Source organism: Diaporthe batatas (assembly GCF_019321695.1).
Source record: "Diaporthe batatas strain CRI 302-4 chromosome Unknown Contig00008, whole genome shotgun sequence".
NCBI classification, from domain to species: Eukaryota; Fungi; Ascomycota; class Sordariomycetes; order Diaporthales; family Diaporthaceae; genus Diaporthe; species Diaporthe batatas.
The window spans coordinates 1,649,722-1,664,278 of NW_025408555.1; the positions used below are offsets into that span (position 1 = coordinate 1,649,722).

A 14,557-nucleotide genomic window follows, 5' to 3' on the forward strand; every position below is an offset into this window, starting at 1 on the left:
TAAAGAAGGTTGTGAACTGTTGTTGGCGCACTCAGGACTGTCCGGGTCAGAATAATTCTAACAATGTATGAAGTGGTTCGGCAACATGCTCTGCTGGCACCTGGGTGTGCTGTGATCGCACACTTGAATGTTCACGTGTATAACCCGCCGGACTAGAATAGCTGACACGTAGTTAAACAATCATACCACACCAGAAACTCATCTAGTGATGCTAGCAAGGCAGTGCTACATGGAGAAACGTAGCGGCACAGGAAGCTGCTGATGGGTGATTGCCATGTAGACTTTAAGAGCCCGGTCGACACCCATTAGGTACACTTCACCGCTCGTGTCACACAGTGTGGGGTCGTTGTTTTGATTCACATGTCTGCTAGTTAATAAGGGCTGCATATGTACACGACACCAGCTTTTCGAATCACGGTTACGCGACAATGGATAACCTTTCTTCGACCGTGGACACATTCAGGCAAGAGATCCTTTCTGATGCTTAAAACTATAGGAGACTTGTAGAAATATCGAAGGAGAAAAATTCCAGTACTACCAACGTCAGTTGCAAGATGACGAGGTGCCTAACCGACAGCGTAAGGTCATCATCATTTCTGCGACCACATTCGAGTTTCTTTGGAACCCTTTCGCCCTTTTCCCCGCACCTCGCACAAAGAGTGCCGGAGGTCTTGAACCTTTATCTACTAAGAATGGGCAGAGTCCGTTATATTAATGCTGCAAGATTCGGCTAAAGGTGCCATGATCCGGGCTCGCACAGGCTAATTCACGACCTTCTCATTAGTTGTCTAGCATACCAGCGAAGACTCGTAGTGGCCGTGTCCCCGTAGACACACCTCTTCGCAGCCTGCCTTAAAATGTCGGTTGCAATAGGGTCGGAGGAAACAACGTAATCTGAACGGATAGGTGAAATTGACTGTGCTCGAACGAGCTCTGAAAGTATGGCCCCGGCAGGGTTGCGGTGCAGCGGCGTAGCCTGAGAGTATGGAACACAATTCCGTTCGTAGCTCGGTGTCTCTGATGGGACTAAATGCTTTTACTGGCAATATGCTGGGTTAAAATCGGCAGTTACTAGCTACAGTGACTGGAATTGCGATAGCCTCGCCCTGAGGCACCCTCCCACTCTAATCTAATTCTAGCTGGGGCAGCGCCCACTTGACCATCCATTCAGACTTGAGCACCTCATCTATGGTCAGACGTTGCTCCGGGCGGAACCTCAGCATTCCACGTATAAGGTCAAGAATCGCCCTCGTCTCTTGTTCGTCAAACAGCCCAGCAGCCTCTCGCTTTCTCCTGTACTTTTGTACGAACTCTTCGAAGGCATTGTCAAGACTGGGCCACGTTTCACGTAGACCACTTGGTCGCCGAGGAATTGTTGTAGCACCATAATTGTCTTCGTCTCCCAGTCGTTCAAATTGCCTTCTCCAATCGTCAGGGAAATCTGCCGCACCCAAGACATCAATTTGCTGGGCGGTGATCTCATCTTGGGTCTCCACCTCACTGAAGATAAACTTCATCCCTAATATCTCCCAAATGGCAGTTCCGAGACTCCATATGTCTGAAGGGAACGATAAAGGAACATCAGGCTCAAAAACAGCTTCGGGCGCCTTCTTGGCCAGAGGAGTATTGCATTCCCTCCCAAGCCGCTGCTCCGTAGCTGGGCAGAAGGCCTCACCAAAGTCGCTAAGAATCAAGCCCTGAGCGTCGGCCAAAGTGAAATCTTGAGCCTTTTTCCCAAGATAAAGGGGCTCTACAGCGTATTTTGGAACGTTGGCAGTAATGGGCTTGTCATCGACCCGGGAAATGGGCACTGTTTCAGGCTCGCCGTACTTCTCCCTGAACTCTTGGATTGAAAGTTCGTCAAACGTTGACGGTATCTTGACCAAGACGTTGCGAAGATGAATGTCTATTTTCCCTCTTTGTCAGCCAGTTATGTAACAAATAACCCTGGACAAATTAAAACCGACCTCCATGTACGAAACCTCGTGAGTGAACGGCCGCAACAGCGGTAACCAAGTTTGCAGACAAAGCGCGCGCAACTTGGATGGGAAATAGGCGACTAAATGATGCTTCCTTAAGATTTCCCTGCGCGGGAGTCAAAGTGTAACATGGGTGTAACCCATTCGGTCCGCGAACGTCAAATGAGTCGAGGATGGTTGGCAGCGCCGCGGGCTTTCCCAATGTCGAATGTGATTCATGTAACGCTCTGGGGATCTCCTGCTCCCGGCGAGGAAGCGAAGGAGCTGATATCCCGATCTTGACGGCGACATACCGTTTGTCTACCTCGTCTCGAGCGAGCCATATGGTCGAGTAGCCCCCAAACCCCAGTTTATCAATTATTCGATAGCGATTGTGTAGCAAATCGTCAATCAAAACCGGATGGTACCCGCCGGGCTCATATAGTTCCAGGCGCTCTACCCCGTCAATCCAATGATATTCAATTGTTGAATCAATGCACATGCATGTGGTCGAGTGTCGTCTATGAGAACCAGACCCGCCGAGCCACGTCAAGCGTCTCGCGACTGAGCCAATGAATGGGAGCCTGGATCTGAGGTTTACAGGTCCAAATGTTGAAGTGTTGACAAAGCTTCTACTTCCGCATGTAGGAAAAGAGAATGATGTGACGACTCTTAAGCGGATCATGGTCGAGGTGAAGCATCGCGGATATAGGCTCCGAAGCCGATGATTGACTTGGAAGATTGTTTTTATCAGCGGCACAGCACGACCGAAGCGCGACCGAAGTTTTCGACTTTCTTCCCCACAGTTCTGTTTCAGTAGACGCTACCATTAACGCCGGATTCTGCTTACTAACGGAACGGGAAACGACCCGACTGGTATCAGGGGACATTGGCGACGAAGCCACCAATTCCCACCGACTTTAGCCTGGTATCCTGTGGCTCTTGCACTCCTTAGATTCTAGTTGACACTTAAACAAAGGCAGCCATCATTCGGCGCACAATCAACCTCTGTTATGCTCTGTTGGGGTAGTAAGGAGACCCGACCGGTGTTCGGAATCCTCTTCCCCAAGTAAGTACGCATTTTTGCCTTTGATCTGTGCAGAATTCCACTTAACGCTCATCAAGTGCAGACCTAGCCCACAAAGCCCGATGCAATAATCTATCAATCCAATCACAGGAACACAAAGTATCTAGGTATCAATTTTGGAAGCTTCTGGACACGTAGAGAAGTGCCCTGGTCCGGGTCCCGATACCAAGTCCACTTCCCATTGACGCCGATTTCACCAATGTGACTCGTGTAGACCCAGAGGAACGGAGTAAAAAGGCCTGACATATACCGTGACCTGTCCAAAAGAAACCGCTTGATGACAAAGACGGAAACGCAAGGTTATCGAGCAGTCCATTTAGTAATTATACCAGCCTTGAAGATTCTAACACAACAAGGGAGCGGGCTTCGCTTCGACACTAAGTAATTCGGCATATGTATCGGGACGAGCTGAAAGGGCGTTTAAGGAGATGGAATTCGTGGATCTTGAAAATCCGGATTTATGACTCCGCTGAGAGCTGTGGTGCACGAAAAACAATAATCACAAGCAACTTTATTCGTTTTCAATGTGACGCACTTCTTTGTAGCCCTCTAGTACGGCCATGATCCTGAGTAGGAAGGGCCATTTTGATGGCCTTCAGACCCGTTATATTCTTGCAATTTACGTGCATTCCTGTTTGGACATACAAACAAAATTTGATCTCAGAAACTTACCCAGGATGTACCGTGACATTTGGGCAGTCCTTTCGTGCTCAGTCACGCATTTCCTGCTCTGTCCGCCTTGCCAAGGGCTGATCAGCAACGAGATGAAAATGTCCAGCCCATTTGGCGATTGATATTGGGTCAGATGATCGGTTGTCTCCACAGAAGTAACCCGAGATCGCGCCGGAGAGGCGGATTTCTTGATGTGTGGTCCTATGCTTGACGCTATAGCGGATGCCGCGTACTTCTGAGCTGGCCAAGGATTCGGTGTGGCTGGAAGTGAGGGGTGTAAGAACCACGCGGTCGTGCCACGACACCGGGCCGTGAGGTGAGCCGTGAGCGGGTGGCTTGGCGGAGGCCCGGTCGGTTCGGAAAAGCATCAAGAACCCGCTCGTTTTAGGCCAGCTATGACTTGGCGACAGTTGACAACTTCTCATCATTGCGTGGCATGTTCCGTTAACAGTCTGATGCATTCCAATTGCAGGTAGGCTTGAATCTAGCACCTGTTTACCCACGGCTGCACGGCAGCTTTTACACCGAGTGTTTTCTTGGCGTGGATGAATTTATCCGTGAACGCCACTTTTGTGCCGTCGACACACCGGAGGAGTTCGCCCCATAAATAGTTCCTCTGTATAAACAGATATGCTGAACTTGGATTAATCTAGGTCTCGCTGAGGAGATTATAGAATCCTACCCTATATCTGACACGTCCATCGTGAAGGGGTAATAACAATGCGTGTCAATACCTTCGTCGCGGCTCTCACGGCGCTGGCCAGCTCCCCGCTGTGTGCCGCACACCGCACTCGCCATAGGTCCTCGGCCCTCCCAAAGCGGCCTGTCATCATCCCAGCTCCGTACGGCACTGGGCAGGAATTCCCACCTTCTCCACCCCGAGACAAGGGGCGCTACTGCTACGTCGAGTCAGGAACCAACGGCACCGCCCAAGACGATGCACCGGCGATCTACAAGGCGTTCAAAGATTGCAATTCCGGAGGCACGATTGTTCTCGACCAGACGTACCTGGTCGGGTCGCCATTGGACCTCACCTTCCTTGAGCATGTCGATGTTATCATCACCGGAGAAATAGCGTTCGATGACAGTGATGTGTACTACTGGGCGGCCAACAGCTTCAAATATGCTTTCCAGAACATGAGCTCGTTTTGGAAGGTTGGTGGGGAAGATATCAATATCTACGGTGATCTCAGCAACAACCGCTCCGTGATTAATGGCCGTGGCCAGGCCTACTGGGAGGAGTTATCCAGAAACAGCACGGTAAGCCTCTTGAACTACCCATCAAGGAATAAGATGTGGGATCCACTAACATGCTGGGAAATTAGTTGTTGCGTCCCCAGTTGTTCGTTCTCGAAGGAGGCAAGGGCGTGACTATGTCCAATCTTCGGATGCGCAACTCACCAAATGTGAGTTGCACGATTCATCGAAAGCCCAAGAAGGGCCTAAATGACTAATTATTTCTAGTGGTTTAATATGATCGCAAACTCAACGGACGTGATTATCAGCAACATGGATTTGATCGCCAAGAGCACCGGTGGAGTCAAGATCGCCAATTCAGACGGCTGGGACACGTACCGCTCCGAGCGCGTTGTCATCCAAGACTCGGTAATCATTAATACGGATGACTGCGTGTCGTTCAAGCCGAATAGCACCAACGTAGTCATTCAGAACCTCGACTGCACCGGTTCGCACGGTATCAGCGTGGGCTCGCTGGGCCAGTACAAGGGCGAGACCGACATCGTCGAGGACCTGTACATCTACAACATCTCCATGGCCAACGCCAGCGACGCTGCCCGCATCAAGGTGTGGCCGGGTGTGGAGACCGCCTTCCAGGACCTCCTGAACGGCGGTGGCGGGCTGGGCCGTGTGCGGAACGTGACGTACGATACCTTTTACCACGACAACAATGACCGGGCTATCACCATCACGCAGTGCTATGGGCAAAAGAACCAGAGTCTGTGCAATGAATTCCCGGTATGTCTGAGTCCCCCTAATTGCGCGGTTGCCTGTGCCACTTGACTAACCTCTGCCGGGCAGGCCAACCTCACCATTTCGGATATCACAATGAGGAACTTCTGGGGTACCGTATCATCCAAGTATGACCCGAAGGCCGGAAGTTTGGTGTGTAGCGCAGCGGACGTAAGTGAAATCAGATATCCTAGCCATTCAGCCACCCCGGGGCATTTCTGAAATCGGAAGAGTACTAACCGCTCATATCGTAACAGCGCTGTAGCAATATCGTAGCCGAGGACATTGCCGTCAACGTTCCAAGTGGGGAACCACCTGTTTACGACTGCTCAAACGTTGACCCTGACTCGTTGGACTTTACCTGCGTGGACCCAGAGGGCGACCGAGACACGGGAAGCGGGTAATCTTACAATGTGTATTTAGATGTATAATTGCAGATTATTTAGTCGATCGTACCAGATCATCGATTTGGGTATCGTCGTGTGAAACAACTGGGCTACAATTCGATCGGCGGCGACTTATCTCGGACGCTTTCCAGATTCAGAAGTTGCTGGACAGAACAGCTACGAACCATGGTTACTCTAAACCTAGTAGATTCGTTCCAGCTCCTTCCCCTGCCACATCACCTCCATTAACAATGCCATCTTCGAGTTCCACATTCTCCTGGAACTTTGGGTCCGTGCCACCAGTACGTTTGATCCTATCAACGTCAAATGGGCGGTTCGCTGAGCTTGTCGATCGTAATTTCAGTTCAATCGATAACCTATCGTCGTTGGGCACAAGTCTGCCCTCCTGTACCAGACTGCTGCAAAAATATGTGGACTTTCGATGCTGCCGAGTGCGAGTTCCACCAGACTGTCACCATAGTTCAGGCATCTCGATATACGGAGTATATCAAAGCGCAAGCTAATCCCGTTTAACTTTCACTCGTCACGATTATGTGGTGCAGATATTCCTTAAGGTCTATCAGTATGACGCTGCAGACGTTATTGGCAATAGTTCTTCCGGAACACGTCCCCGCGGACATCCTTGCACTAAAAGGGTTAGCCTCCAGGGCCCTCTCGTCAAAGTCGAAGCATCCTGGACCTGCCATGACTCTCGTGAAATATCCCGATGGCTAGGAGGCTGGGAGGCCGCCAACATTATGCTATTGCTTCAAGTTCTTTAGTGTTTCAGATCTGCCTTCACAATACGCAATGCATATGTCTTGGCGTGTTGTGTGTTGGATTGACAACCATTAGTGCTTTGTCTTGCTCTTGTTCGGCGGCCGGCACCTACAACGGCGGCAGGCATTCAAGACGACTCTACGTGGAAGTCGAAATGTTACGGTCATCAGAACACCCAGGCTTCCTCCTAAGCCGCGTGCCTCGCAGTCATGCTTCTTGAGAATATTGACTAAAATTACCTAGATATCGAACAAATGACGAACTTGAGCTACTTTTCGAAAGGCAGGATTGTGTCGACGAGTGTACTGAAATGAACATTTATAGTTCTTTGACTTGACTTGGCTCCACTGAGTCCGGTGTTATGTATCAAGATGAAGTCCGCGACCTTTCCCACTGAAAGGTCACTGCATTTCCCACTCGCGATGCGCCTAGGTAGTTTAACATGGATCGTATTAGCCCAACATCATACCATCATACGATGAAAAGTCATGATTACGGAGCGGTAGGACCTTGGACAAAGGAGCACTGGTTTCAGTCTGGTATTATGGGCCTTGGCCGCACTTTCTCTGAGAGTGGCTCGATCCTGATCGCACGGAAATAATTATAATCACAATTTGAAAGTCGAGCCTCGTTCAGGCGAGGTATTCTATCTATATCACTATATACAATCTGTCTTTCTTCACTTTGTACAACTAGCACCGTGCCGTTCTTGCTCTATCTACATTGCCATGGCTTTGCGGTAGTAGTTTCGAAGAACCGCCACAAGAAATACCACCAGCCATGACAAAACAAACAACACCTCATTTGAGATCTTGCGAAGATTAGATTTATTAGACCCACCAGATGCCTCCTTTGACACAGCACGAGGTTGCGTGCCCCAAGAGCCATCCAAGACGGTAATGAGCGACCAAACAATGATGCCAGGTGATAGTACCAGGAACCACACAAGCGCGGGAACAAGCCAGATTAGGTCTTGCACAAGAGTATCATTTGGCCCAAGGAAGACGAGATACGCCACCTGCAGTGAGAGGCAGCAGAACACGTCTACTGATAAGACCATGTCAGCAACGGCGCGGTCCAGGATGCCGCCCACCAGGCTCCGGCCCGTCAAAGCGGAGCTGACGGCCATGCAGAAGATGAGGATCGGTATCAGCCGCGACTTGAGGATGGTGAAGATGTGCCACGGAGACAGGCGCCCGACCATGCCAGGGTACCATATTGTCTCGATCATGGTGCCTCTGGACCAGCGAACCTGCTGCTTGACCCAGGCCGAGAAGGTATCAGGCGTGTCGGTGTAGACGACGGCGTCTGGTACATGGTGCACGTCGTAACCCGCCCAGAGGAGTCGCGTCGTCAAGTGTCTGTCTTCATTTGTGATCTATACGGCGTCACGAGACCAGTATTAGCAGCCTGAAAATATAGGACTAGGGCTCATCTCCACAGGGATAATGCCAGTGGGGGTGCTTGCGTACCATTTTCCGTCCCAACACCCGCTGACAATACCACGGGACCAAAATCTTGTTCAGCGCAGACGCTCGGAAAGCACCAACTGGGCCTGGTTGGCATTCGTTGGTTCCAAACATCGCCCCTTGTATCTTGTAGACGTCTTGCTGGAACCAATAATATGACGTCGCAATCTTGGTGATGAAGGTAGGATTGGGGTGGAAGAACCGCATATGGCCCGAAACCCCACCAATATTCGTGTCGCTGCTGAGCTTCCTCGCCATCTTGGGTATGGCGTCTGGAGATACGGTCGAGTCAGAGTCAGTGCTGAAGATGAGATCGGTAGACTGTGCCTGAGCAAGGACTGTTCCGACGACTAGGGTTGTGAACAAGATATCCTTCTTTGATCGATGTGGTTGAACAATGCATATGGCTCCAATATCGCGTGGGTGATTCGGAAGTAGCTCTTCGGTAAGGAGGTCCAAGACATGACTCCGTAGACGATCCATGATAGCTGCTTGTCCAGCTTCATCGTGGAGCAGGTCGACATCGCTTAAAGCCGCTAGATGTTCTAGCGTGTCGGAGAGAGGTTGAGCCATGCGAAACACGACCCCATCAGGAAAGACCTAGAGGTTGTGCAGAACGTCAGCGATGAGATCAAGACTGGAACTTGTGCGCGAGGGCAGGTGGTGTGTAGGCTCTCAATGACTTACCGTGTGGAAAACATTGATCATCCGCTCATCTTCAGCCTCATCGCCGTCGATACCTGCTACAACCGTGGTACAGCTTTGTGTACTCTGCAGGCTCTCGAGGCATCGGGCATAGAGCTCTTCATCCTCACGCCAACCAACCGCGCACCCAATAACGTTAGGTTCCCCATCGATTGTGTTAGGACTTGTATCTGTGGGGCTGCCTCTAGGCTCTTTGGTTTCTTCCAGCTCATTCGGCTCTGCTGCCGCTAGCTGAGGTGCAAGACTCTTGCCAGATGTGATCTTGGCATCGGAGTTCAGGTGTGTGTACAGAAAAGTCAAAAGAAGAGTAACAACAGCATCAACTGTAAGGATCAAGTAGCCCAATTTCAACAGGCCAAATGCACCGGCCAGAATACCCCAAGTCGCAGCAATTCTGAGCACTGTGTTCACAATGCCCGGTGGTAACAGCCGAAGCATCTTTTACTTGGGCCTGTGAATATCCAGCGGCAACCAAACGACGATAACGATGTGATGAGTGATCGAATCAAGACTCTTCCCAGCTTCCAAAGAAAAAACGACAGATGTAGCTGCTGCCCATAGGTCCCATAGGTCCACCCTCGCAATTATTGCGGATAGTGACATTGCCACCATCGGCTATTGCTCAGCAACTTCTACACGCCTCAGCCGACAGGATCCACTATCGTGAGAAACGTACGCCGTCGGAGTTTCGACGTTTTCGGAACAAAGTTTGGGGTTCTCTGGGTCTGTGGATCATTAGGTGAACTACTATGCTAGATTAGGTTGATCTGCCGAGCTAAACTGAACAGATCTAGGCCTGAGTGGGCCCCCCCCTCTGGTGTCCTGCGTTTCATCTCGACTTCTCAGAGCCAAGTGATGAAACCCACCAGCGACTTTTCGTTGGCTAGACCCATGGCAGCCGCGCCGAACCTTAAACTCCAATTAGGTACCCACCACGTTGCTTGTTGTACGCTGAACTAGTCAGTCTTCGGTAACTTGCCGGGCGCTATTCGGAGCGGGTCCCGCCGTGGCAACATCAACCTCGGCACGCCCGCCCTGTCAACGCCCGGGGCACGGAGTCGTGTCAGCCTTGGCGCATACTCGCCTCTGACAGTACAGTCCACTCAAGTTTCAGTCATTTCAGACTGGTCGAGAAAATGTTAACGATCGCGATGGATTTGACTCGAGGTTGCCGTCATCTTATAGACACTTGCGACGCGGCGAGACCCTTTACTATTGCTAATGAGACCGAATATCGTACCAATCCCTTCTCGGTGACTTCCGAGTTGGGCTGCTTCTGATAACACCCAACCGGAAACGAATCAGTTTTGCCACATGAGAGGAACCTGGCAGTTTCCGGTATCAGGATAATGAGGCCCATCATACGAGCATGGGGGAGCGCCGAAATTAATGAGACTTTCCCTGGCTCTTGCCCCCGCCTCATGTAATGTCGTGATGCACCTCGCCCCTCTCACCGCTACCATTGCCTGAGTCGTTGGGCCTTGTCCAAGGCGGAGGCAGTCGTCACCATACAATCCTCTCTTTTTCATATCTCATTAAATACGGCAAGAAATTCGGTGTCTTGTATGCGAGTAACTGAGTAACTCTGGTAGGACACAGCATCTAAGCTTACAGGCAACGAACATGGCCATCATCCAATGGACAATAGTGGCGGCCTCCCTGGCCATGCAGGCCTGGGGACACACACTCATGCAAAACCCGATTCCTTTCCCTAGCCAACTAAAGAGTAATGGCCCGATGAACAAAGATGGCTCAAATTGGCCTTGCAGTGGAGAGACGGAGTTCGACCCTGATGGGATCATGAACATATGGGAGCGAGGCTCGACACAGCACCTACAGTGAGTTCACTTATCTCTTCTTTCCGTTTCCACTATCCTGTGTTCATCTCTTGTTCCCACTTCCTGGCGGCAGCATGGGACGACTCGTTATCCCGGCTATCACCCCTCCCCAGCCCCTCCCATCCGCTTTCATGCCGGCCAGTACGGCAGCAGACCATAGTCATAGGACCATCTTGGCTAATGTTAACGATTCAATTTTTCAAGGGCCATGGGAGGTGCATCACACGGAGGCGGATCATGTCAGATCTCCGTGACATATGACCTCAAGCCCACGGTGAAGTCCACCTGGCGCGTCATCCACTCGATACAAGGCGGCTGCCCGATACGCGGCTTCCCCGAGACCAACTACGGCGATAGCGCGACAACCGTACTGCCAGATATCTACAACTTCACCATCCCAGACTGGCTGCCGCTAGGCAGGGCTGTCATGGCTTGGACGTGGTACGGCCGCTGGTCTGTGCCGGAGATGTTTATGAACTGCGCGCCCGTCATGGTCCTCGGCGGGAGGGGGCCGAACACGCCCGCCAGCCTCGACATCAGCAGGGATGACAGCGAGTTGTCAGCTGCGTGGGACCGTGCGCCGCTCATGTTCGAGGCTAATAACGGGAATGGCTGCTGGACTGCGAACAAGGGCAGTTGCGTGGAGTTCCCCGAGCCCGGCGAGTCCCTAGAGATTAACGATGAGTGTCCGATCGATCGGGAGCACATGTTCACCGGGACATGCGGCCCCAGGCAACGACTCGCTGAGCTCCACCGTCCCGCACTTGATGGTCTCCCTTCTGGGATGTCGGAGAGACCCTTCTTATCTATCTTCGTCATCATGGTTGCGGGGCTGCTATGTGCCTCGGTAGTGACGGTGGTCCTCAAGCGGAAGCGAAGTGGGGTTTTGTATAGGAAGATTTCACATATTTGAGGGACGTTATATTTGTAGCAACTGGATGGAGTATTTGTTCTATCGGAGGACTCGGATGTTCCTAGGAAACGGCTCAATGTAGTAATAAAACCGACCAATTGACAAGGCGCGTCGCACTCTGATGGTTAACTCAACGGCGACACACACAGGGTCACTGTTTCTACGTCTGTTCAGAATCATGAGCTTGACTCGGATGCCTGCTTCGCACCCACGACATATGTGAAACGAGTCTGCGAGGGTCTCATCTATTTCCCTCGTAGAATCCCCTCACATAAGCTTTGTTTCTTGTTTACTTTTTTTAGGGCGGGGGGGGGGGAGGAAGCAAGTGCCGGATACGATTTATAAGTTAAGAATCAACAATCAACTCACGAATGTAGTGACCCTTTGTGGGGAGACAGGGTCGTTGCGGCGGGTCTCGGACCGAGTCCTATTTCCTATAAGGTTTTGACTGCAGATAGTCTTGCCGCTGCCATACGGTTCTGTGTCTCTCCGGAGGTCAAGAACTCGGCACAGAATATTTAATAAGCTTCGTGCGAGCTCCGGTGTGACGAAGCAGGCTCGATCGTTCCACGTGTAGCTGCTTCTGCTCCAGATTCGCTGCGACATTCTTTGCAACCAGCCAGCGGTCTGGGGCCAAAAGGATAATAAAGGTCTTCAGATGACGCTATCATGATACCTGCAGATATACTAGATAAGCATCTAGAGGTTAGAAGAATCCTAAAATGTGAGTCTCGCCGCTCCTGGGAGAAGTGAGCTTTGTTTAATGTTGCTCAAAGGTGATGTTGGCAGGCATTCATGACAGGAGTATTAGCTGATTGAAATTGGGAGTTGCACCGGTATACTGACACTACCGGTGTAGCAATGATCGCAACATATTGGGGCATCCATGGATGCTGTCCTCCGTTGCAGATATTCCATCAAGACTGCCCAAGTCTAGCAAGCAAGTCCAAAGACCTTGGCAAGGCAACCTAACTAGACTCAGGACAGACACTACCATACCGTTATCTACAGGCAGCCCGCAAGAGTTGCGAAGGCCCGCAAGACTTACCTCATTTTCAAGACTTATCCTCAGCGCAAGAGTTGCGCCTACCGCAAGAGTTACCCTTCCACAAGAGTTAGAGAATTTAGGTATAGAAGTTATATAAGGACTTTTTAGGAAGAGAAGTACATACCTAAAGGAAGAGGTAGGTACGAAGAGGTAGCCACGAAGAGGCAGTCACGAAGAGGCAGTCACAAAAAGGCAGTCACAAAGACCTTAACTAGATTAGAGATTAGATAATCTAAACTATCTAAGTATTAAGTAGGTAGAGGTTCCTAAAAGAGGGATTAGAATAACTTTAGAAACAAAATCCTTTTCAATTAGTCTTCACACCTAAAAGTAAGGCAGCTTTTAGATCACCAAAGTCTCCTCACATAACTTTTACACCTTAATTCTCTAACTCTTACAAAAGAGGATAACTCTTACAATAGGCACAACTCTTACAATATACACAACGCTTACTGAGGGCCGCAACGCTTACAGATCCCCCCTTTTTACCAGTACAGTAGCTATCCAATAAACTACTTGAATTCGAGCAAAATTCGGCTAAACCTACAGTTTCACTATAATCCTCATCAAAAAGTCTGAGCCCAGACACCGCGATTACCATCGAGGTACATACCCCAGCAACCACAGGTGCTGGTGTGTCAACTCCAAAACCTTGAACAGCTGCTTCTATGGCGCTGGATCCTGCGACTAGTTTGGTCAACAATTCCACCACTATTGGAAGGATGTCATGATAGATCTTCCTCTGGCGTTCGCAGAAGGAAAGCGCAATCTTCCCAAGTTGTTGGGCGACGAAGTGCCGAATTATGGGATGGTAAGGGTCTGTAAACCAGGCTTCCTAGTATCTGGGGGAGGTATTGGGCTTTGTCTCGGGTAAGGATTCGCTGGCTTGGTTACCAGATAATATTAAGTAGCAGGACATAGTGTTTTCGGGGGTGCTTTGGGCGTTGTTATAGGTGCGATAGGGCTCTCCACTAAGGTGTCTTCGGGTAAGTGTCCTCAGGTGTATTCGAGCTCCTAATTAATTGGATGAATCAATGCATAGCTTCTAGCTGTATTTAGCGTAGTAGCATATCCTGGTTCTAGAATCCACTAGAGCATCCACTGTAAAGAACAAGACTCGAAAAGCAAACTTAAAGGCCCGTCAGTAGGAGGCCGCTCACTATCGCAGGAATTCCAGGGAGACAGTACCTAATAGTGACACCATTTTTCAAGGTCTCGAGTTGCTACAAACATACCAAGTCTCTTCCTAGCAGGCAATAATTTATAGGAACTTAGTTAATAAGTGGCTAGGGCCCTAGGATTTCAGAGATGCTATGAGCCTTAGAATAATGATAAAATACTTTAAGACCCTAATTACCTTAAATAGTCCATGTGCTAAAGACTTTAAACATTCCGTCTAATATTATATTTATATATATCCTATCTTATAATACTAATAACTAGGTGTTTGTAATCTACTACAACCTAATCTAAGTGAGGATTAATATAGTAGCTTCACCGAGTAAAACGCTCCACTTTATAGGTATTAGTCTAACGTATAGTTAAGTAGTAGTGGAGTTAGGTGGTTGATTAAGCTTTAGAGTGCAAAACTAATGCTCTAGATAGGTAGTTGAGTGGCTGACTAAGAAATTTCAATTAAAGAACTACCTTACCTATAATCGGGATTACTACAGCAGATAAGAGACATGGTGTTCTAAGGTATCATAGAAGAACGGGGTTACGAGCTTAAGGTT

General features: G+C 49.9%; 4 protein-coding genes across 4 annotated transcripts; 2 read left to right on the forward strand and 2 right to left on the reverse strand.

Annotated features, from left to right (window-relative positions):
- Nucleotides 1-1,124: 1,124 nt before the first annotated feature.
- Nucleotides 1,125-2,460, reverse strand: KVR01_007601 (uncharacterized protein; the record flags this gene model as incomplete). The annotated part of the gene is made up of 2 exons (XM_044787519.1): nt 1,125-1,906; nt 1,968-2,460. The coding sequence occupies 2 exons, from the start codon at nt 2,458-2,460 to the stop codon at nt 1,125-1,127; spliced, it is 1,275 nt and encodes a 424-aa protein (XP_044643854.1).
- A 1,977-nt stretch (nt 2,461-4,437) lies between these two features.
- Nucleotides 4,438-6,089, forward strand: KVR01_007540 (uncharacterized protein; the record flags this gene model as incomplete). The annotated part of the gene is made up of 5 exons (XM_044785274.1): nt 4,438-4,977; nt 5,043-5,123; nt 5,182-5,691; nt 5,755-5,856; nt 5,943-6,089. The coding sequence occupies 5 exons, from the start codon at nt 4,438-4,440 to the stop codon at nt 6,087-6,089; spliced, it is 1,380 nt and encodes a 459-aa protein (XP_044643793.1).
- Nucleotides 6,090-7,569: 1,480 nt separating this feature from the next.
- KVR01_007534 (uncharacterized protein) lies at nt 7,570-9,463 on the reverse strand (the record flags this gene model as incomplete). The annotated part of the gene is made up of 3 exons (XM_044785223.1): nt 7,570-8,229; nt 8,324-8,920; nt 9,008-9,463. The coding sequence occupies 3 exons, from the start codon at nt 9,461-9,463 to the stop codon at nt 7,570-7,572; spliced, it is 1,713 nt and encodes a 570-aa protein (XP_044643787.1).
- A 1,185-nt stretch (nt 9,464-10,648) lies between these two features.
- KVR01_007507 (uncharacterized protein) lies at nt 10,649-11,776 on the forward strand (the record flags this gene model as incomplete). Its single annotated transcript, XM_044784780.1, has 2 exons — nt 10,649-10,863; nt 11,068-11,776. 2 exons carry the CDS (start codon nt 10,649-10,651, stop codon nt 11,774-11,776), a joined length of 924 nt encoding a protein of 307 aa, XP_044643760.1.
- Nucleotides 11,777-14,557: the final 2,781 nt, after the last annotated feature.